Source organism: Epargyreus clarus, unplaced genomic scaffold, assembly GCF_041222505.1.
Source record: "Epargyreus clarus isolate Ecla_fem2 unplaced genomic scaffold, WU_Ecla_fem_2.2 ptg000023l, whole genome shotgun sequence".
NCBI lineage: Eukaryota > Metazoa > Arthropoda > Insecta > Lepidoptera > Hesperiidae > Epargyreus > Epargyreus clarus.
Genome location: NW_027332230.1, coordinates 10,891,335 through 10,917,555, shown reverse-complemented (window position 1 = coordinate 10,917,555; position 26,221 = coordinate 10,891,335). Strand labels below are relative to the sequence as shown.

The following is a 26,221-nucleotide window of genomic DNA, read 5'->3' as shown; positions in this document are numbered from 1 at the left end:
AAATGCGTTAACTTATTTTATGACGCCATCTTTAAAAAATCCATATGCAAATCAGATTAATAAAAATCCACGGGTTAAAACGCGTACGCAGATTTTAATTATATTGAGGCCACGCCTCGCTTTGGATTGGCTGGTTAACCCTTCTGCCGGGAAAGGGTTATTAATAAACGCATGCGAGGAAGCGCGCGCGCAGCCTATCGCCACGGGTTATGAGCGCGCCGTCTTTTTACCTTTTTTATACGCGCCGCTATTTATTTTTTAACCGAGGGCTACGCGTTCTGATTGGATAAAAGGGTTACGCTATAAATAAATCTGAAGTGTCATCTGCGAGTTGGGTACGCATCTCGCGTACATGAACAGGGATTTATGGAGAAAGGGTTATGCGAAGGGGTTGCGCGAGCTACATACATATTCCAATTGCAGGGGTTATCATTTATGTTATGTAGTTACCGCCTATGATATAAAATGCCGAAAACAAAGTGCTTAAACAATTACTAATTGAATCGTCGATTATAATAGCAGATGTTTAACAGATCCATTCTGTGTGGTATTTGATACAATGCGATTATATTTGTGCAAAGGATTACGGTGAGAGGGTCCTAATCTGATGAGTTTTAAAATTAACTTTTGTTGATTTAAAGCAAATGCTCGTTCCTTGGTCGTAAAGAGTGTACCGTGACAGCGAGTGGACGTGCCTGCCGCAACTACACGAGGATTACACCACGTTACCTTGCTCTCTTCATTTACGGGTTTAAAGCTTGTCAACGCTGTTATAGCACCGTTTGATCTTTACATCTCGATTTATACGGATTAGTTTTATGCCATTTGCACAAATAAACGTAGACTGTTAAGAGTATTAATAAATCCGATACTAAACCAATCCACAGTTGAAATTATCATTATTAAAAGTATGTGTGTGAATGTGTTAGTAACGGATTACTCTACATTATTACTTATTACCTATTAGGCGGTTCTGTAAAAACATATATAGGTTAGATCGTATGATCTGTAAGGGTTTTTTTAAAAGTCATATACCTAATTAATGCGAACGTCAAGTGTTTTACTAATGTGAAAAGACGGCACATAAAATATGTATTGTAGAATCAGGTACAAATTTTATGCAAGATCCATTCCGATTCAGGTTATCTGGCAAATAATCAAAAATGCGACAGAAGATTTGTTGCTGGTCCCAAACAACCTTAATATTTTAAAGTTCGCTATCGTCTAAGGCTGACATATTCTGCGGCGGCTCCATAAATAATCTATTAGTCGAACATCACTTGACGTCCGCACAAAGGGCTAATAATTCTAACTTTTGTGCAACCGCATACGAACGAGTGCAAAAAGTCGTAGGTAGAACCCTTCCTCACCTGCATTCCCACGATGCCCTACGCGTAGAAAGTGCATGCAATGGACGTATTGAAAAAAAGTTTGCGCAAATAAAATTTGCTGTCAAACATTTAAATTTCACCCAAATAGATCTGATTTTATGCGTATGTTATTTGAATCAGCAAATGTTGTTGCGTGGGAAAGTTTCGCAGTGAATGAGAATCGGTTACTTCGATTTACCCCGTAAGTTTTTTTCAAGTAAAGCTATTTGATTGACCTTAACGAAATATGACTAGAGTATGTATTTCAATATGTCACTATATGCATTATTTTTAATTGCGCCGTGACAAAGCTACCTAAGTCATAATTATTTATTTGCATAAATGTGGTTAGTAGGTTGTACAGAATTGGAAAGTTTTTTTTTTTCTACTCGAGGGGGAAACCTTCAAAAGGTACCCGACGACGTGGGAGCGACGCCGGGTTATGTGGGATTTTTACCGCACTAAAACCCCCCCGGTGGCCGTCCTCAACGCTTGTTGGAGAACTCCGTGATCTCCGACGGAACACAACCGGAGCCCTCCAAGCGCTATGCCCCGATCGGGCTCTATCCTGGGGGAGCAGTTTTCGCTCCTCCCACACCATGTAGTGTTTACGACGGTATGCGACCACACATACCGCCGTCCTTCCCGGGGTCGCTTGCTGGACGGTTCGAGCTCCCACTCTTGCCGCCCGCAACCCCGGAAGCCCCCTTTTAGTCGCCTCCTACGACAGGCAGGGGATACCGTAGCCCTATTCTAGTCCCGGAACTATAGGGACAACGTTTGACAACGCGGACTATACCTAACTACTTCAAAACATTTTGGTATTATAAGATATACAGCAGATCTAAGTATTTTATGTATGTAATCATTTTGTTCTATATGTATTAGTTTACCTGTCTTTATCACGCAACGTTATCAAAACGAAATCAATATTTCTGAGTAACCCAACCTTTTGTTCGAAATGCAAATAAAAGTTTCGAGAGAATACAAATAATGCAATATTGAGCATCACTTAAATGAAAGGACTATTTCCCACGTGTGTCTACTTTTCATCTGTGAGGGAGTTCGTCGATCAATGGTTCATCTGATCCTTACAAAAACGGAGGTCAGTAGGATGCAGTGAAACTGGGATAGTCTCGAATTGCATCGACCCTTTCACTCTCGACTTATACCTGCGCTTTTTCCTATTCCCGGAATCGCCTTTGCAGAAGGGTCTTCTGCACATTATGCTTCTCAAAGTGCGTAAACTTTGCCCGTTTTAATTATAGGAATAAAATTGATTGTAGTATGTTTTTTAATTTATATTACTAATAAATTTTAATATCATGCCGATTTTGTTAGCAGAATTATCTTTAAATTCAGTTTTTTATTCAAAAAATGATGGTAATATTTTTATCAATGTAAGGTATAGCATTTATTTTATTTTCAACAAAAAACCACGTATATCTATTCATTTTTCAAAAATATTTATCATTCAAAATGCAGTTTAAAATATCGTGAAATAATGGCACCATTACTTTGACAAACACTGGTAGAGCTCATTGGGCCGCAATATTTCGCAAATTCTACTATTTCAAAAGGGTCCCAAAATAAATCAAAACTATATGGGATTGACCAAAAAAGTGAGTTAATTACTTCGGCCTGCGGACTCTTCTGTGAAAGGATACACTGTTTTTATTAACGACGCAAATATAACTCAACGCAACTCTACTCAACTCATGATACTGATATTTACGTATCGATATCTGAATGCAAATGAACAGTAGAAGCTTAAAGGAAAATGATATTAATCATACAAATGTTAACATTTCTATATAATAGATTTGAATGTTTGGTCTATAGATAATTTATGACCCTTATTATTCGTCAGTTTCTAGGCACAACACTGAAGTTTACGCAGACGAAATCGTGAATATTTACTAGGCTTTAGATATATTAAAGGTAGCTACGTATATATTAAATAACACTAAGTTGAAAAAATCATTATCAGATAGAAATATAGGTACCTACTTCATTATTTTTATTCAACTGCATAAATATAAAATACAGGCAAATTTAAATGGTTCTTGTAAATTCAGGTAGGATATTCGTTTTTTGTTGTCGTGATCAAGAATACGAATGCAAAACCATATGGTTGAGCGAATAAGGTTTATTTTTGTTTTTATACCTTCCTAGTAACGTTTAAACTGGCTGTAAATCGATATCGTAGTTTAGATCATTTATAACTTGCATTCGGGAGACAAACAATGGAAAAGGATCGGAATGCAAAGCGCGGGATATAAGATGGAGTATTATTGTAACACTTGCACTTTCAATCGCGACCTTTGTTAGGTAAAAACGAATAATGAAGGTTCTTGTTCGCCCACGTGTGGGTTTTATTATATTTTCCGTGATAGTAGGTGTCTAATAATTGCGTAGGGCTCCATTTAAAGGTAGCAAAACCTTTCGTGGTTTAACTCCAACGGCGTCACCATCACTCTTTCTAAGTACTCAATAACAGCAGTGTGAAGTGCTACTGTGTTCTGTTTTAAAGAGACACTGATATGATGTCTCATATCAACCTAGCCCCTCAGGGTAGGCAATGCATCTATGGCCGACCTCAGATGGGATTCTGATTCTATCTGGGGTTATCATGCGAACATCTGTGACTACTTATCATCAGCTACTCGGTGAATTATTCTGTAATTTAAATGGTCCGCCTTGTCTACCACTTCAATATTTTGCAACCTTATTTACTTATTGTAAATCTGCATCTCCTGAACATTACTTATAGTCCGTGCATGTAACGTGAAATCTCAAGTTTGTATCAAATACATATCAACGTTTGTCGGTCTGCGGCACAATACCTCGCAAACGGATGATTACACACTCTAGTGGCTTCGAGCATCTTGTAAAGTGCCGCTCCACTGCACCACAAGACCACAGAAAATTGCGAAATATGCGGATATTACCCACTATCAAGTACCTGATATACCTCGTATTTATTCACGTTTAGCAAATGCCATAAATATACAACCATACGAATAATGGTTATACTTATTGTTTAAAGTTTAGAGAGAGTTAGTAAGGTCGTAGATATGCTGCTTTGCCCACTTAGTTCTATACTTGGATGGAGTCCTATGGAAATACAAAATAAAGTATAATCGAGATCTAAAATAGAAATTTAATTTCACCATTTCAATTTCAAAGATTGAATCTTGATCCCTTTACATATTAGACCCGTATGGTGTAGAATGCGCGTTCTAAGTTAATACAGACTCATACCGATACGTAACTCATTAAAAGAAGTAGATTTTGTTATTTTTTTGACTTACTGAAGTTAATTAAGTTAAAGACTTTAATGGAATTAATTAGTAGGTTAATACTTAATATTTTGCGTAAAAATTAAAAACTTGTGCGCGTCGGAGCACTTGGGTGGTATCGCTTAGAATCATAAGTTTAAAAAGGGGTACAATAAACCAAGATGTATGGATGAATGGATATAAGGACTTACACACAAATGATTTCGCAATGCAAAGGCTTAATTTAGTAACGCATTACGCAGCAAGTGACTCGTAATTATTCACGAGTTAAATCAATTTGTCACATGACTCTATAATGTAGGGCTTAACGCTACTAGTGCAGAAAAATCGGTGCCAATGTAGAGTTGCACGCGAAGACTTTCGCTTGCTTGCTCTCTTAAGGTGAACACACGTGCAGATTACGCACTTCAAAGGATTTTTTACAATAAACCATATGCCGCTTTTTGCTTAACCCACTTTAACTTCGATTATAACCTTCTTACCTACATTTGCTTCGCTCTTTTACAAATGAAGCCGACAAATAGTCACAAGTTGCAACGTTTTGAAAAGCAAGATTAGTTATCTTAATATAGGTATGCTTATTTATAACATTGCTAAGAACGGGTATTTAGACATGGCAGTGTTAAAGCCAAGTTCTGATGAAAGATAGCAGTGATCAATATTATAACGCCAAACTTTGATTGATGAATTTCGATTCCCTATAATTTAAAAATTACTATACTTACCTATACTTGCAATTTTACCTTCCTTTACATTAAATTTTAATTGGGTAAGTTTTATTTAAGATATACCTACATACCGATGACGATGACGATAATTATAAAGCCATATAATACAGTCATTTTCGGAGTAATTTTATACGTCAAACATTTGAGTTGGATAATAAACTAGCCGACTTATAAAAATCAGCAGTATCAAAGAACGTAACTCTTTCAAATAAACTAAAGAATTTTGTACATTCCTATAGTTATGATTTATGGAATTGCTATAGAACTTGGCAACCGTTCAAATCTTGTATCGGCCACGGCGACAACTCATAATTTTGGGTACGAACTCTTTTTACAATTATGTTTTTGGTGGGGAAATAGTCTGTCCAAATACATATTTCTTTTGCTCTATTTTTAACAAGTTGGTGAAGTACTTCAGTCTCAAATATATAAATTTAGTGTAAAAAATCTTATGACTCGATATTACCTATCTTTGCGCAGTAATACATAAAAGTCGAAGCTAATTTTAGAATCTTTCATTATGGTACTCATAGGGCTTCCTCGCTACCTTTATATTAGGTATACGACTATAACCAGGTTTCAACGACGGTACCTATACAAACAGGTACCTTATTTAAATTGCTTTATTTCATGTACCTACAATATACCTAAGATCATGCATAAATATGTTATGTAATAAAATAATGGATTAAATGAAAATTAAAACTAAAGTCTATAATTAATTTAAATCATCATTGGCGTTAATTAATATTAATTAGTTAATAATTTAGTTGCAACATTTAATACATAATAACTAATATCCCAACTTAAATAAAAGCTTAAAAAATCAGAATATGCGGTAGATGAAATCTTGCTCGCCAGGTAAGAATTTATTTTAGTGTTTATTAGTCACGAAATTCATTGCAAAAACAAAATTAATCAGATGGAATATTTCATATTCGCATTCAGGCAGTAACTCGAGTCGTTCCGCTGGTCCAAGTGGTAGACAGAGTGGGATCACATCACAAGTAGTATACAAAAACTAACGTGGGTGTGGTTTTTGTTTAAGATTACACACTAAGGATGAGATGGCTCGCATATGGACGCACAGGAAGACCTCGCGGAATATACATAGCGTTGATTTTGTGCAATAATATCAGGGTTGCCACTTTTTGGTTTGGAGTCTCTTATCTAAAAAAAATGTCTTTAAAATACACAGATATATCGTCCTATAGATTAAAATTGCAGAAAATGAATAATTTCATAATTTAGATTGGTACCTACTTATTATTGGAAACAAAGAAAATTAAATATATTATTATTAATTACTTAGAATTAGACAAAAATCTACACTGCCCTCTCAATTTCATCATTCAGATCAATCAGATTTTTTTCGGCTAGGTTATATTTTAATATAAGAAATTCTGTTCTGTGTCTAATTGGTTTTTAGCGTTTTTTTATAATATAGGAGTAGCAGACGAGTATTCACTCTTAATGGTAAATGGCTACTGCCGCCGCTAGAGATAGGATTAGATTTCTACCTTGAGGTCGGCCACAGATGCGCCGCTACATTTGAGGACTAAGCTGAAATACCTCGGAATTGTATGACTGCCTTGCAACATCCTTCAATCCAGAACACAGCAGCTTAACACTGCTGTTATTAGGGAGAGATAGGTGTGGCGGTGGTGCCGCCGGAGTCGAACCACAAAGAGTTTTAGCAACTACAAACCAAACATAAAACCAAAAACTAACAGTTGTGTTAATAAACCCAGGGCACAGGGTACTCTGCCTACCTCCGTTTAATTAGATTTTGTTTTTATAGGACTACAAGCGACACAAGCCTTGTGTCTATGAGTATAACATTCATGAATACTTGAATGTGACAGCCCTGAGCATGTTTGCATGGGATCCCACGGTTGGTGTAACCGGAGCCGGGCAGCGCGGCTTCCGTCCGGCTTTTAGCGCCGACCCATCGCTCACCGGCCACCACCGCCTCCCAGACACAACGCCTCGCACGTCGATAGCGTCGCGACAATTAACTGCGGATAAAATAACACCGGTTATCATGAGGCGCCTGGAAGATTGTGAATATTACGATATGAAACTGTAGTGAACCGAAATTACTGATCACTCGTTTAAATGTTAAAGAAAAACTAACTAGCTAAGCAGTGCTAAACTAACAGCGCGGTGGACTCTGGACTAAACCTTTCTCACTTTGAGAGTGAATTTGTCTGAAAAATCTCCTTGCCTGAATTAGGTAATCTAGCCCGCAATTTAAAATATGCCGGCACAAAGCCAAGATATAAATAAGTATAATAGGTATGTATGTAAAACTGAGTAGAAAAATAAACAAAACAAAGTCGAAGGAAAAAATCAACTGGTGATATTTAAAAACTTCACTTGAGTTTTTTTAATTAAATTTTCTATTCAATTTTGAAGACGTTCGAAATAGGTGAGAAAACAATCAGTTAATCATTACCGTGACTGGGTGGCGCATAGCCCAGGGACGAAGGTAGCAGCAGCGCGGTACTTTGGTGCCGGCGCCTCCCGATGTCATTAATATTAATTAGGCGCGGTGCGGCCGCTCGCCGTTCAATGCACAGCCTCTTTGCTTCTGACTCGCTGCGAAAATTAATTACTCACAATCTTTATGTTCCAATTATAAAGGCCTTCGCAACAAATTAAATCTGTCCGGCGCAGGCTCCTTTTGAGAGAGGTTTCACTCTCTTTGTAGAATTGATAAATGTTCCCGGCGAAAATTCTTTGAATTCGGCGAAAAGTAGATATTTCAATTAATGCCTTAAATTATGACTACGGTGCGCGTTGATAACGAATGGCTGGCTCTATATTTATAAAGGTTTAACAATTCTAAGACGCAATTATCGTCGACGTCCGTTACTGGCTTTGTAAAATGAAATAAATGTATGTAATTGCACGTTACTCGCGTTTTCGCGGCCGATGGCGGTTATTGAAAAGCGAAATTGATTCCGAAATCCAGTTTTTGCATAAAGCTCAGACGACTTCCGCGTTTAAGGAGCAAAAACGAAATTTCAAAGCAAAAACTACCAAGTTTCTCTTTCATCGAGAGGCAAAATATTTAACGGCGGTAACCGGATATCTCGGCGCTGGTCGTGGAAACAATGAAAGAAACCACCAACATGTTATTACGTGAAACCAACATTTAATAAGTACGTTTTTTATTTTGCATCGGGTTTGGTTATCCATTAATTCGCTCGTTGTGCAAAAAAGCCTCAGGTTTACCCACGCCGTGCAATATTTGAATAGCTCGATGGCGCACTCATTGTTACGAGAAGATGCGGAAATGGGATATTTTCTTTCGAGAAATATTATATTCCACATTATGTTGACCTGTAGAAAAAAGTTTAAATCCATTGATAAACTTAACCTGGTACTTGTAGCAAATTTTGAATGGTAGTTACATATGGTATACTTATTTGAGGTTTTCTATAAAATAATTGATATGGCTGCATCAACAATTTTCGGTACATAATAACTAATTGCATTATTATAAAAGTAGATATTATTAAATAAAATGAAAAAACGTAATCATATTTGATAAATTGAATACTTAAATTCAAATATATTTTAAACAAAATTGCACCTAATTTTATGATTTCATGTTATTTTGCGCTAATATTATTATGGAATTGGAACTGTCGTCATAATATATTTTTTGGCAATAACTGATCCTTACTAAAATGTCGGTTTGATTATAAACATAATTGTTACAATTGATATCATTTTGAGTGACGTAGGTGTGCCACACAATGGTAAATCTGTATTAAATGCTCTTCGACAACAAACATCTATACGTGTCACTTTGGACAGGATATAGAGTATAAGACTTTAATATTTTATTGTGCTTTTGGCGAATGCATTTTTAAAAGATATTTAGGTACCTACCTATGGGTATACCTATTTATCCCACGAATAGTTACTAGAAGTAATTTATGTTGTCTTTAAATAGTAATATCTACCACCGTATGTAGCGTATATCTTTCTATCAAGAATATTATTTGAGGCACCAAACTCTTCTTCTAACAATTCTATGACCTGGTACCTACACTATCCTTTCTTTCCTCCTTATTTATTTACAACTAACAGTGACAAACAACTGGCCTGCAATTCGTCAGTCAGTTTTCTAAGTTTCATATAAAAAGTATGGTTAATGTAGCGAAAAGGATCATTATGAATACAATCAATTTCCTGTCAGCAACTGACCATGCACAAGTGGATGTATCGGTTCGCAGATCTCACCAAAGCTTCGGAAGATTAATGAATTTTGAATTAGATACGTCCGAATTGAATTGAAATTGGACTTTGGCAATCGGAAGTATGGAGTGCATGTTGAATGATGCAATTTGTGATAGATATCTGCGAAATGTGACCAAAAAAAATGAGGTGTCCGTGGATGGGCCGCAGCTGTCCCGTCGAACGTAATCCGATCAATATTTTTTATTTTGTAACATTTTTATTGGACAATTGTATTCCACTGTAAGTGTTTTGTGTATTACTGCCTTGTAATGTAAAAAAATAAATGCGTTTCAAGACAAATTCTAAATTAATAAGGCGTTCTAGAAACTGTTTAAATAAATTCTTAAATTATAATTATGTTATTTATATCAAATTTTGTATGAATGACATGGTTATGAGATTTAATTGAATTATTAAATCTCATAACCATGTCATTCATAGTATAAACAAAATGTTTGGTAGTGTAGTTAACTTGTAACACGTAGGTAGTTTCAAATCTATATTTTCCAAAACAAAATATTGAGATCATTTAGGCTGACTTAACCTTGCTTTACCATCGCTTGAGCGATAGGTAAAGCGGGGTTAAGCTACTGAAACTTGCCGCTGCCGCTCGGACGTTTAATGTGCTTTGAACGACCGACACGCGGTACATTTAATTGTATTCGAAAAATCTAACAGGAATCGGTTGTTTTCTTGTGTATATGTATATACGCACTATAGTTGCGGAGCCTTTCAAAAAAGCTCGTCATTAGCTACCGAACAAAAAAGAAAATCGGTTGACTGATTAAAGAGAAAAATGTTCTTAATTGTTTTGTCTTAGCCTATATACTTACCTATAAAAATATTCCTTGTAATAATGATTTCCACTGAGAAAGTAGGACAAACCTGTTATCTAGGCGAATCTTTAGACAGATATATGTCGTACATAGTCTCAAAATAGAGCCGTCAATAACATTGGACCTTGTGATTTCTGTTAGAAATTGGACGTCAAAGGGAGTACTTGGCGTGAGAGGTTGTGCAAAGGGCTGTTTCGTTGTCAGAGGCAGACGAGGGCTACAAAGCTCGGCTGGCCGCCACTCACGTCACGTCAACATATCGGAAAGGATTTGCTGTGTCCGAAGCTAAGGCTGACTTCATAGTGTTGCCTTTATTTTTTATAGTACTCTTATTCTAGTTACTACTGTAAACAGTCTTAGATATACTTTCGACGTCCGGTAGAAATCTTTGCACTCAAAATGTTACAAAGCTTTATACGTCTATGTCAGTTTTTATAATAAAATGTATGCTATATTTTCTAAATGTTATATTTCAAAACAGAACACGTTTGTAAAACTGGCATATTTTTTTTAATTTACGGCTTTAATATAGATAGAACTGATAGAAAAATGCTATGTTCTAACTGTGGTTCTTTTAGATGAATTGTTATATAACGAATTAGTTAAATGGTAATAATAATTAGTTTAAAAATATTGAAGGATCTCTGTAAGAATAACGGAAACGTTATTATCGTTCACACGTAAACTATAAAGTTATGATATAAAAGAACATACCAAGGTTCTTTTTCTTTTGTTTAATCCTTTGATGTAAATGTGGCTGCTTCCTTAGCACAGCGGGGAATAAATTGCTTCTAGTTGCCTTCTGAAAAAGTGCTCTAGCTTGTCGAAATAGATAGATTCGCAAATATCATACATATAAATACTTACATTTGTAGTGTCCTTTATAAGTACGAATGACTGCCTTTGTATGCTCCAAGGTCTTTTAAATAAGTAAATCAAATCAGTTGACTGGGTTTAGGTAATAAAAGTAAAGGTAAAAAGTTAAGACAATGGGGAATCAGTACAAAACGTGTGGTTTATTTAAAGTGCATACTTTTACATATGCCTTGTAGTTGGGAAAATCAGGAACAAATTTTCCGATAATCTTAACGGTGACTAATGTTATCTAGTAACTATGGAAAAATATTTGTAAAATAATATGATTGAAGGGGTTGACTACAGTATGTATAAGAAGTATATTTGGGCGGATCCACGTGCCCGAACTCATAGTTTTTGTCGTAACTTTAATAAATACAAGTTACATTTTTCAATTATGCGCGCATCTCTTCTAACTATACATGACATACATTATTCTTAGACACGTGCATTCTAAAAAAACCTTGGCCTATAAGTATAAGAATAATCTAACCTTTGTAAAAAATAACAGTAGTTAAAAATTCTGATCTCCTTTTTGAATAATCCCACCTGGACTTATTTTTTGTTGTCAAATGTCCACGGGTCAGAATGTATTGAATAGATATTATAAAATAGATTCCCGTTACCTATCATTCTGTAGGTCACTTTTTACGTCGTTTTAAGTAAAAAACCGACATGTGCTCGACAAATTATGCATTTCGTTGCGTCACAATGGAGCACATCGCCTGCGGCGGCACGAGTGCATATAGGTATTGTACTTTTTTAAATTGCGATTTGATGTCAAACTAAGAGGCTATTGTAACGTGTGGCGTTTTACCAAAATATATAAGTGGCGTTTAGCGGTCCCCTTGATTTGGATACGTCCTACGATTAATGATCTTACGTAGGAACTTTTTATCATGTAATAATTTTAATGTTACTTAATAGATATAAAATGATGATTATACATTAGACATAAGCAATACTCTTTTAAGTTAAAAATACTATACTCCTTAAAAGATAACCTGAAAACGAGTTGTTTTGGCCTTTGAAAACTTAAGAAAGTTACTATATGCTGGAGATTGACATCATGACCCAAACAGGGATGAAGTGTATACGTTTGATACATGGCTAGCGTAGCGAAACGTAACTGGTTTCAACAATAGCGATTGTGATCTTACCTTTTTCGTTATCTACATATATTTGAATTCATTCATACGATCAATAGAAAGATAACCGACAGGACACGTCCCTTGTTTGCATCAAACAAAGCGTCCAAACGCTAACTTATCTAACGTTTGCACAGGGCACCAGAAAAAATGTAAGGCGATGTTATTTTTGAATTTGTGCAAGACGTTTGACAGCGGATAAGGCGTCGCGCGTCACAAAAGGTGACAGTTTCGGCGATCGGGAAGGAGTGCGCAGCGGGGACACAAAGAGCCTGAGACATATGAAAGACATTATGAATGGGGTTGGGATCGAAGGAGTGATCGAACACTGACCGATGCGGCCGACGGCGGCCTGGATTCTCACCGTTGACATACCGTTAATTACATGATGCGGAAATAATAGATTTTACACATATACCCACACATGCACACTTTCTGATTGTAGACACAGAAACAAACATGCAAACACTTGTACTTGGTACAGATGTCTAAATACTATTTATCAGTTTCATGGAGAGTTTAACCAGAGACTTTCCACGGGGTAAGCCAGTGTTGCGAACATAGTGCGGGTTGTAAAAGACACTAAATAATGAAATTTTCGTTCGTATCCTCCGCAATTGCTTTACTGCAAATTTGGAACTACCTACCACCATAATACAAATGTACCTGTTTATGTATTTATTACTTTAATGACTGTACCATAAGTCCTGAACTTTTAACACAAATGATCTGGTTTTAAAAAAATCAAGTCCTTATTTCAGTGTAATATTTTGTTGTGATGGTTACAATTTTATTAAAATATTGTCCATTATATGTATAATTATTTTCAAATTATTGTTTTTTAAAGAAGTGTGATTACATAAAAGGTATGACAAAGAATTAATAAAAGGCTCTGCGCTACGTATAACATGGGCCAAAGTTCTTTCAATTTGTATGCCTTTAAGTGGATAATCTGAAAACCCGGTCGCTAAATTGGGTTTAGCAGACATTATATTATTAGACAAACATAGCAAGTTTAGCACCTATATCTACAAACTTATAAGTACGTATTACATATCTCTACATATTTCCCGATCGTTTTCCTTTTTGCAAGAGTTAATACACTTCTAGTATACTCAAAGTAATTTAAATTCCTTGTACACCAGATCTAACAGGTGATAATTGTGGATGTGTCCATGTTTCAGACCTAAACGAAAATATAATGAACTTGCTAATACTACCTTAATAATGTGTTCGTCCAAAGTAAAAATATCTTAATACATTTGTACTATAATATCATACATTGATCTATATATATCTTCTTGAGAAATACATAAGAAGTCATATTTTGCAGTTGAGGAAACTTCCCAAATCCCAGTTTAGGGTTCAGAACAGAGGAGTTCTGTAAGTGGGATAGTGTAGGATATAACTCACATTTATGCGGAGACCGGCGGCGGTGCGTAGCGACTCGCCGGGATAGTTCGCAAGGACAATTCCAACAGAAAAAGGGAATTATTCATCACACCCGGAAGGGGAGAGCCCATGACGCAAGCATAGAAATAGCCACCTGCCACTATCCGAGAGACTTATCTCATCTCATCTTACAGAACGTAATATAAACCTCACGTTGTTGTATTAAAGTTCTCTTTTGATTTGTACGAAAATCATTCGTTGGGTATTTTTGTCAATATCGAGGGTCCAGTTGACTGTGTCCGTTGCAGAATGAAAAGTTTAAACGGCCGTCGAGAACAAAGGGCGCTCGGACGGAGCTACACGGCAGGAATAAATATTCAATCTGAATCCTTTGAAGGCAATATTTTATACTTTATTCTTGTGCGAATGTCGTATACTCTCACCTGCATGATTTAGTAGACGATCATTTTAGTCACAGATAGATGTTGTATTATAGGTTTTAAACACTTTTCATCCCTCTATCGTAACTTTATTTAATATCTACCCTAATCGTAAATATATGTTTCGCATGTCATGTCCGATTATTTAATTTTTTTAATTCTATGTGATTCTACCTATATTCAATTACGAAACATACATGGAACCTTTTATTATTATTTAGGTGTACAATCGTACAATTACCGAGCTTGATTGTTATTTGATTTTAACAATTAAATAAAGTAACATGCAACAGCAATTTTAATTTTTTGTATGTATTGCATTTCTTTACAAATTAAAACGCGTTTAACAAGCCGAATAATTAACTGAATTTTTAAATAACACGAATAATTCGTATAGAAATGTCAGTCAATTAAACAAGTTTCTAATCAATCAAAGATTGTTATACTGCCTATAACATTTTCTATTGAATCTTTATCAACCGCCACTCTAACTATAGAACGAACCAAGTTGTATAGTTTACCTAAAATTTACATCAAAATCGCCAACAAATAGCAAAAAAACTGGCTAAAACTTGGTTCATTGTGTGCGATTGATTCGTAACGGCCGAGTGCGTAATAATTGAATGAAATATTCACAATTTTTATATAAATTCGACGGCGCTACCGCACATCTGTCGTTCACACGGAAGGGAGCGGATCTCATTGTACGCAATCACACCGCTAAAGGAATCATTTTCAATCAAGTAATCAGGTTTGCTAATAGTAACATTTTATTACTGTGCAATATATGCGAGCGTCAAAATAAAACAAAACGTTTATTTACTGATTTATGTAATAGTCGTTGTAATCTATTGTCAGCCATCTTTCTCGGCACCCGGTATATAGATCTATTGTAACAACAATTTTTGCAAGGATTTATCTTCTATAACAATGGCCTAGTTGGTGTCATAAAACCGGGTTGTGCTCCAATTTAAAACACGCTTTTGTTTAAAGTAAAAACGCAATAGGACAAATTGCAAGCAATTTGCGCATGTCGGTCCACTTTGTGACGGAAGGTAACAAAGACTTTCGCTTTCAATTTTTATTTTCTTACCCAAGAAGTGCCGGGAGTCATTTATGGAAGCTAATATTTTTGCTAATTCATGTCAATAAATTTTTGCCATTATAATTATTAACAACGCCGAAATAACTTGTTCCTTTGGGAATTTAAATAACACATAATATTATTTTAAGTTCAAAATTGCAATAATTGTTCGTCGGTTCAAAATTGTAATCATTTTTCAAGTCATTAACAAAAAGCGATAAAAAATAGTAGGTAGTTATTTGTTATAATTTTATCACGAGATTTTGATAATGAGTAAAAGTCGTATTGTTTTCTTCAATGACTCATATGACAATAGTCTTTTTGTAACTTAACATTACTAAGAGAAAGTAAAAGTGATTGAGAATTGAAAGGATTCTTTTAATTTGTGTGAAAAGAAATGAACCCTTTGGCTCTTTCATGACTGAGATAATTGTAGTTCTACGGTTTCACTTTTTTTCTCATTGAAAGTAGACGTACAAGATATTCTCTAATCTTCAGCATCTATTTCATCACCACCATCAACATAGACAGTATAATTGGACAGTAGTAATGCCGTGTAAATATATTGGATTGGTTGGAAAAGTACTAACCGTGTTTAAAACACAAAAATATTATGATTATAAGACTGTCCAGGTGATTTTTAATGAACAGGAACTGAATGAATCTACTTTTTTCGAATTAGTAAACCATTTAGGTTGGCAATAATAGTTTCATTTTCCATTTCTCAAGAATATAATGACTTTCAGTTAGTGACATATTTTATTTCGTTGATTTACAATGGCTATTTAAAAAAACGTACCAAATTGATAATGATCCCCATCTACCTACTGACGACAGGTCACTGACTATGACAAGATCACCTCCATCACAGTTTGCCAAACTAGTAGTTGGTTACGTGTAAAAAACAAACAGTTCTAACATAATTTATATAGATGCCATCTTATGAATTTGCTCGTTTACCTTAATTATCGAAAATACGTTATATTATTGTAAGATAAGATCTTGCAAACACCTGCCTCGGCGACCACAGTTCCTTATCTGCGAATATTGGCGGGACAAAGATCTTGTTGTTGTCTAATTTATAGATATCCTGGTAAAACATTGGGGCCTGCTCCCGAACCATGGCAAGGTGCGACAGCGTGTGCGAGATAACAAACCTAAACATCCTGCCATAGGGATAATGCACCTAAATAAAGCGAAGCAGAATCTTTATCTAAAAAACTCACTTCGAACAAACCCGAGATAAAACTCAACCTTACCATATTTCTATACAGTCGCTTTTCCCAAAAATAAGATAAGGCACGCGACTGCAGCAGGTGGGAGCAGTTTTTAAAAAACGAACAACCTTTTTTACCACGCATTGTGAAAGAACAGTGCCGTTTTCTTAAAAAATAAACTTTCTTTAGTTTTGCACGAGCAAACAATGTGTTGTAAAGTAACTGCTACCAATTTTAAATTAATTTATGACGTTTGTTTTTTAACTGGACTTAACTTTTTAAATTGATTAATAAAATTTTAATTTACTTATCTAAAATGTTTGGTAAACTTTTCAGTCCCAATTTAGGATATTTAATCCCAACACTTATTTGGATATCGTTTAATTGGTAATTCTCCCGTGTCCCAAGAATATTCTCGTCTGTCAAAGTGAATATCCTTATAATGGTGTTATTAAACAAATACCGTTTCCTTATGTCGGGATAAAAAAGTGCATCGCGCTAGGGCGGCGCGCGCGTGCTCACTAAAACGGTATAAATAGTAAAAATGGTAAAAATAGCCACAGCCGCTCGCGCGATAAAACCCTTAATTTACACGATACGCTACCGAGTCCCGACACTTATGCTTTTTATGCGTGTTGTCTCGAGTCAATAGCTGCCTCGGGACTATTGAAGGCCAAACTTAGTAGTCACAATACTATTAAACGGCTCTATGTATTTTCTATGTATTTTTGGGTGTCTAAATAGTCGGAACACGACGGTGATTCATTTGTCTTATTATATAGTAAGTATTTATTGGTTTGTTGCGCCCCTCAGATAACATAAATTATGAAATATCTCGAGGTAGACATAATTATCTAGCTTATATAAGTTAAGTTACATAGGTTATATGGCGAAACTATATCCAAACCTATTTCTATCGGATAAAAGCAGTACCTACCCAAAGCCTATGGCTTTGTCAAGGACTTTTCAGGTACTCCTGATTTATGTTGTGTTGTCTATAAAACTTTACCAGCTAAAACACGTGAACTGTATTCATTTATTTTAAGTCGATAACTTTAAATTATCTAAAATATTGCATAGTTAAATTATATAAAACACGAACATCACATATGAACAATGAAAATAAGTTATTGGGTACGTAATTTATTACATAAAATAATATCATACGGCACATAATTATGTGCCCTGGTAAGTACGTTATTTTTATCATAATTATCATCTGAAAATGGTAATTTTGATTGATTTTCATGACGGAAATAAATTAACTACATATTGGCAATTAGTTAGCCATGTAGTGTTGGTCTAGCTAGAACCATTGGTAGTATCACTTTTTTTTATGAACTTGACCGAAAGCGAGTAACCAAATAAATGTAAGAGACGGACAATATTTTGTTTGCGCGGAATTACTCACCAACATGGACGGTAAAGCGTGGCAACTACGAAGAAACTTCTTAGTTTGAAGGAATTCTATGTATATATTACAGAGCAGAGAGCTTTAGAGACTTTCATGAATATGCCTATATAGATAAAATGTATGTCCGTTTGCATGTTAATTACAAAAAGAATGTACCCATAGCATTATGTACCTATAATCTATATCATGATGTGTGTCATCGTATTGAAAATCATTATTCCAAGACTTAGTATTGTTTAGGGTTAACTGAGGAAAACTTATTACTTAGCCTAATCAGGCTTTTTTGTCCATCCGCTCATCCCTCACTTACTGATTAATATTTGTACAGACTTTATGTAATCACCGATGAAATCCTAATAGGAAAGTACACTACTTATCATAAAACTAACAAAATACGTATCGTGTGTGTGTGAGTCAGCTTTTTAGGACCGATGTATACACTTATCATTACGACTAATAGACATGATTTAATTTAATTGCCATTATTATCTGATGTTAATGAATTCCGGTTTTTCTGAAGAGTTACATTCCTTTTTAGGTACCTACTAATATAGATATCTGCAAAGTAGACGCTGGACACTACCTATGTAACCTTTAAATAAATAAACTTTCTCCTCAGTAACTTTATGATTTTAACCAAAATAAAGTTTTCGCACGATTACCCCATTTAAGTTTTTTTAATCAAAATCTTTTAGTAAAATTAATGATGGAGTAATGACAATTGACTAATCCGTATCATAATCTACTTTCATAAATAGATTACTGGAAGTGTATTCATTTAACAGAAAGATGATTAGAAGTATAAATGTGATTAAACTAATGATAGTACGTAGAAGGTAATTAGTGCGTTAATCTAGCCCGATATTGTTTTTACCTATAATAAATATTGAAAACGTAACATGGTTTGTTAAAAAACTTACTGCATCTATGTAAATAATACTTAATTATACAAATTGCCCGGATTAATATAAAAATGTAAATAACTATATGAAATAAATCGGATAATTCAGTGTTATACGTTTAAAAAAACGATTTACTTTTTATAAAGAATGATTTCTAAAATCGAGCCTTATGGTAAAAAAATAAATTATAAACCATGTTAATAACTTTCATGCAACTTTTTAAACTTAAAAAAATAGTAGCTGCCTGCCTATGTGTATAATAAAAGCTTGTTAAAAAAGGCAATAACCAGTAGTAGATAAAATATGTAAAGGTGTTCTCAAATTAGTTCCAAAAGAAAGTACCGCCCGTTCGTACAGAAGCCGGCCGTAAACATAAAAAGTGCTTATGTGGTGCTCGTTACGGAGGGCTAAAAAATTGGTAGGAAAGGAACATAATGTAGTAGCGACCATAAAAAGTGAATGCATTGCGTGCACGTGGAGTGCAGCGGGGAGCGACGCGGGGCGCCGGGGCCGGGGAGGAGCGTGGGGGTGTGTTTACCGCGGAGGGGCGGCCGGCCACGCTCGCCGTTCCACCGCCAGTGTTGTGGTAGGTCCCACAGAGCGCGCTCGCATTGCGAGCTTCGAGCATTCACGATCGCGAGTCCGTGCCGTCGGAACATCTTTTCGGCGACTTATACATATTTCCGTAATTTCCTTACAACGTATATAAATTCAAAAGTTTAATCGGACGATTATCAAAATATAAACTGATACTAGTGGAAATAAATGAATAACTATTATTGGGTGAAGGTGGTGTGAGATGGCCTTATCGCTGCAATCTTCTCAGAACTCCCGAGGTTTGTGGATTTTTCGTTTCTATTCTATAAGTTACGGTTCGCTGAATTTGTGAGATCATATGTGTAAAGTTTCAAAAGTTAGCGGCACACGACATGCGTGTAGCGGGCGCGACGATTGGCCGCCGGCGCGCCGCCACCGCCGCACACATGGTTTATTTGCATTTACGGGAGCTTTTGCAGATTCAGTCAACCGTAGTCGTCGGCGAGCGCGTAGCGCCATGCTACAGCTTCACTACGTCGCGCGTAGCACTTTGCTACGATCTCAAAACTTGATATGCATGCATACTTTAAATATGTGGATTGTGAGGATGTCCGACTAACTTCTTACTTCTAATTAAGGTAACTGTAATAATAATATGAATGCAAGAATAATGAATCATTTTGGGGTTGCAAAATATAATTCTTTATTAAATTAGATTCTGGTTTCGCTTATATGCATATTGTCTTAAAATTTTCAAATTCATCAGCTGTTAAATTAAACAAAAGATCATAAGTGTTAACATATCGTATCTATCTTTTGGTTATTATATTACCTTACGCAATAGAAATAACCAAGACAATAAACTTTTTATATTAACCAATAATAATAATAATAGTTCATAAGTCCGTTAATTAATAAGCTATAAGTTATACTTTTAATACATATAATATCATTTTTTCACGTAATATGTACTAACATAAAAATAATTTAGTATGTTATTCCTTTTTTCTCCTTTATATTAAGACGTAGTAGGGTCAATGGTATTCGCTTGTAATGATTAATACGTGAACTATATTATATTATATTGCCGTGGCTAGGATACCATACAAGATTCGGGTATTGTGCTTAACCCTAAAATGCCGAAACCGTACGAGGACGTAATCTCTCTGACGAGCCCGGTAACGTTCTTATGTAAGTAACTGTATTTAACCATAGATCCGGTTAAATCCTATTAAATTTAGGAGCGTCCACTTAATAAGGTTATTTAGCCGTAGATACATGATACAAATGACTGCATAGTACAGACAAATTTAAATCCCTAGACTTCCTTATAGTGGGTACCTACTTTAGGGAATCAAGTATTATTGAGGTCTAATTATACACTTGAAATTAAAACCTTATTTATTATTTCTTTACATAAAACAGACACGAAAGTTTTGATATGAAGTGTTTCTTGCAAATATATTATACGAATAATTCAACTGTTATGCAAATATTAGGTACCTAAACTAAAAAAAAAACATCAATCACATACGTTATTTATAAATCGGAGTTAATTGATTTGTCATTAATTGAATAATGTCATAGATCATTGTCACTCAATATTTCACAATATTTTTATATTTTTAACAAAAAGAACATTAACTTATTTTTTATCAGGCCCTTGTGCAATAATGAGTTATGGAGTGCCGGCCGCAGTGAGTCCATAAACGTATTGAGTATGGGTTATTGACAAATATTTATGGCTTATAAAAAGGGGGATAATTACAACTCTTTAGCACATAAAAAACGTTGCACGGAAGGGTGCGCCGTACCAACTAGTAAAAATTTATCACCGACTTTGTCGACCGACGGGTGACGGCCCGTCAATAGTTACAGACACTATTACACATTGGTACTATTTTATTTACTAATATAATCATAGATTAGTAAAGATACTTCGCCGCCTTGAAATTGAATGAAGCCACAAACTGCTTATTTTAGTAAGTTCTTTTTTGAATTCTTGACAAATAAAAACATTTTTAGAGAAAATTTACGGATAAATAACTAACACTCCGTAATTTACGTAATAAATAAATAATTATTACAAATATTTTAGGGACATTTTAGCACGGAGACGTGGCAAAACTTTTTTACGCAACTATTTCAATTCTCAAAACTGGGTACATTTTCTTGTTAGGAGTGAGTAATCTTTACTAATCTATGAATATAATAAATAACGTTTCTAAATTCATTAATACATTCTATATAATTTTTACAATAAATCACCTACTTAAAATTTATTTTTAATTTCTTATTTATAAAAACTATGAAACAGTGTATCTATCGTCATATAAACAATGTAATGTTTCATAATAATTTATTTTCTAAACTCTTCTCTTTTGAACAAAACTTGGAATCTCGTTTTAACTGGGTGTCTCTGTCCTGGTTTTTACAACGGTTAAACTATTTTCAATTTTCGGAAACTTACTGAAATTACTAACTTATACACAGGTAATCTTATCTAATAATATAATAATAATCATTTAATGTCAGAAAATAAGGTTATTTAATAACTGTTAACATTATCAACTTTAGCCGAGTCACTTACTTTCATTTGTTATATGTCATTTAACGTATGATTTCAAGTTCCAATTCATCTAAATTCACATAAAACGTGCTATTTATTAGCCACATACGAGTATCACATTTCGTTTAAGTTTAAAAATAAACATAAGTTCAACGGAAATATTCAAATGACCGCTTCAAAAATACCTACCTCGCAATTTTCAACCAGTTTTGAAGAAAACTTCAATTCAATCATAAGCAGTTAGTTTTCTTTTCAAATTAAACATGTCCTCCTATTCCTTTCTACGCTTAATCATATATTTGAGGATATTTAGGAAGCAAGGTTCCGTGTTGTAAATACAAAGTTATGACGAGGTGTTATAATTCCGAGCACACCCGCGTGCGGCTCTCACTTCATTTCGGAAACAGCTAAGGAATGTTATTAAAAAGTTATGGGATAATATTTCAGTACGTGCTGCCGATGACGACTTCGCCTAATCATAAACTTTAAATATAAAAATGACCTCATCGCCCCTCTACACATTTTGCATTATAAATGGATTCTATTATTCGATAATATTAGAGCTTGGACATTCATATAAATTAGGACACAATCTGAACTTACCGTGCAAACCACTCATTATACCTAAAATGATTAATCAGAATAACTTTACTACGCAATATAAAGTACCTTGGTTCTACTTTCGTTGCGAAGGGACAAAATATTTCGCGTCGTTCAATTAAGCGCGACGGCGGTACAGAGCGGCCCGGAATTAATTCCACGGCTAAGTAGATAATGTAAGAAAGGAGCTGCCCCTCCCCACCGGTCTCTTCACGCCTCAAGACGAACTTTCAATTATGATTTTGTCTAATTTTAATTAAGTGCTCTCAAAAAGGCTTTTCTTCGTCGAAATTAATATTTGAATATAATTTGGGAGGAGCGCGCGGGCGGAGTCTGCCGCTGGAGGAATAATTAATTCCATTATGTAGGTAAGTGGTCCGGTTCGACCCGCCACCCGCGCCTCCCCTCGCTACCACTGCCACTACACAGTCAACACAGCTTCATAATTTAATTGCTTCGAAGCAGTGAAAAGTAGATAAACAACTGTATAGGATTATAAAGCAACGAATCTAATTATACATCGTCTGTTTCAATTTAATACTGAACAATATTCTGAATGGCAGAACACAAACTAAGTAGGTAGTCGTAGTGAGCGGCAATTTGCGCAACAGGTCGGGGCGGAAGCGACCTGCAACGGCGTGATTGCGACCAAATGTTTCCTCCGCAGCGTCTGGCTAAGCTTTTTGCCGGATTTTTTGTCCTCTCACACTGATAAGTATATGTGCCATTGATAGGTTTGGCTCCGTGTTTGTTTAAGCCGAGACGTAACCCGTGAAGGAAGTGTTAAGGTTTAGAAACAGTCATTTTAATTTAACGCGTGTTGAAAATAATATGCTCTTTTGTATTCCTGGAGTAGAATAATCAATAACAGAATATTTCTTTTGTTCGCAGGTGTGTCGGTAAGGCCGTTGTCGAGTATGCGTCAAGACTCGCTTCCGATGCTAGCCGAGCGACTGCTGGCCAGTCGCGCGGCGGCGCTGGTGGCGGGACTCCCGGCCGAGCTGTACTCCGGGGCGCTGTTGGCAGCGTGGCCCCCGTCTCCGCCAGCTCCACTACTCCCACCTCCCGCACCGGAACTTGAACGAGCACGAAAACGCCGGCGCACACCTAAATTAGATGATACTGCATCCACGGCCCCGCCGTCACCACCTTCGTCGGGCTCATCGCCTGGCGCGGCGGACCCACCGCGCGACAAGCTTTTCACCTGCAAAGTATGCTCCCGATCCTTTGGATACAAGCACGTTCTGCAAAATCATGAGCGTACACACACAGGAGAGAAACCATTTGAATGTGGAGAATGTCACAAGCGCTTCACTCGCGACCACCACCTCAAAACTCATCTTCGCTTACACACGGGTGAAAAGCCGTATAGCTGCCCACATTGCCCCCGTCACTTCGTACAAGTTGCCAATCTTCGGCGACACTTGCGCGTGCACACTGGCGAACGACCTTATGCTTGCGCACGTTGTCCGGCGCGTTTCTCCGACTCCAATCAACTGAAGGCTCACGCACTGGTGCACGAAGGTGATGCACCGTTTGCGTGTCGTTGCGGAGCCAGGTTTAGGAGAAGACAGGCGGCGGCTCTCCATAGATGTTCGGGAGGAGGATGCGAAACTGACGCACCCAGCCCTCCAGCCGCGGTGGCCCCCGATTGGCGCTGGGACGAATGGCCCGAGCAGACGGAGCCCGAAGACCTGTCGTTGCCGCGGAGGCCGGCCACGCCGGACTCACCGACCGACCTGCGTGTGCACTCCGCGTAGTGGGTGCTCCCCCTGTCCCACAGGCTGCGCGCCGCTGAGCCGGTATACGAGTTCCTTCTTCGTAGAGTCGCGCCACCGTCGGCCGTCACTGTAACGACCAGTTTTTGTTCATTTACCGATTTCCGTGGCTCGTCTGTAGATGTATTTTTGTGAGATGCCTAAACAATATTTGCTCTACTAAATTTTGCAACGGTCAATTTTTTTGCACGTTCTTTGTTAACCTTCTCGGTAAGACTACTGACGCAGTCTCGTTAGGTAGTCACCTATTCATTTAGCGTGCACCATAAAAAACGCTCTTTTCATCGATGTTACAGTTTAGAACTTTATTGTCGTGCCATTTGCATAATCGCAAGGCGAGCAGTGCAAAAACGCGGCCATTTTTACTCTTTTGTTTCGCAAGTTACAAAACACAGAACACGTTGCACAAAAGATATTTTATGATTTATTATCTCTTTGTCCAAGAGACATGATAGAAAAACGCGTTCGTTATGCTTAACGTTTATTGATCTCGAATCGACGTCCTCCCTCGCGCCCGACCAACTGTAACCGGAATCCGATCGAGAAGGCCGCGACATTGCCTTATTATTTCAGCGACAAAGGCTAGTTAACAATCACTGATTATTAAGTATTGATTCGGGCGCAAGTTCCGCAGCCGGTCAAAGACGTTGCCATTGTTCATGCCCTGATACGCGTTTCGGTAACCGGTTCATAATCACCCTTATTATACCCAATTCTCAGCTTTTTCAATAGAATCTTGAAATTTTGGCAGTTTACGTGATTTTATTCATTCTTTTTGTAACGGAATTACGGGTTGTAACCGATACTCTCACATAATACATTTATAGGGGATGCCTGTTTGAAATCAATGGAGCTTTGGCAGTAGGTAATTACTGATCAAAATAATTTGTTTCAACGGAGCGATACGCGTCGACAAAAGACGAGCCGATCGGGCGCAGCGAGCTTCTGTACATAATGCTATCTATAAAATATTTATTATTTATCATTTAGATCGTAGGTGTTTGCTTATAAGTATATTATTGTGAAAACGATTGCTGTTAATATTCTGTGTACTGTATATAGGTATTTAAGGTAGATTGAATGTCATAGATGACTGGATATTTACGGCTAGGGAGAGTAAGGTATATTAACATCGCGGGCGATATGGCTCGTGTCGTATTCAGTCGCCGGTGGATGTCACAGACCATTTTTGAATATATATAAAAATTTCGGCCACGTACACTTTGGATTGTTATCTGTTAGGATATAATATATGTATATTCGTATAGTTTTTAAGATACAGTCAAAATATTTAATGTCATTGTATATACGTTTAGTTTATTAATATGATGTCTAATTCATTGTGTACATGGCCCTTTAAAGTTACGAATAGCAGATAAAATGTTGTATCGTTTCGACGGAACGGTATGGAGCATTATTGCAATTTGTTCTACGGGTATTAGTTTCCTACTAGGTATAGTGTTTTTATTTTACGTTTTAAATTCCTCGTAATAACTTTGGAATTTGTTCTTAATGTTTTTACGCACATGATTTATGATTATCATATAAACTTATTTAAGCAGTATTGATTGTTGAATTTATTATTATTTTATTTTCATTAGTATTTAGGATACGAGAGTAGTGCGATTTTCTAGCGAGTAAATTAATAGATATGTTAAATATTTTTTCCAAAGAAATAATTGGTACAAAAGTAAATGTGTACAAATTTAAATGTTTCAATTAGAAGTCGTAATTCATGTTGCAATGTTGTAATTTATGGTAGTTAGTGTAATGTTAGTTACGGTGCCATTATCTA

The 26,221-nt window shown here is 36.1% G+C and overlaps 1 protein-coding gene across 1 annotated transcript; it reads left to right on the top strand.

The window, feature by feature from the left end:
* Window positions 1–19,544: 19,544 nt before the first annotated feature.
* LOC140751690 (uncharacterized) lies at window positions 19,545–25,700 on the top strand. Its single transcript, XM_073085695.1, has 2 exons — window positions 19,545–19,778; window positions 23,540–25,700. The coding sequence occupies exons 1-2, from the start codon at window positions 19,742–19,744 to the stop codon at window positions 24,406–24,408; spliced, it is 906 nt and encodes a 301-aa protein (XP_072941796.1). The 5' UTR covers window positions 19,545–19,741; the 3' UTR covers window positions 24,409–25,700.
* The last annotated feature ends 521 nt before the right edge of the window (window positions 25,701–26,221 follow it).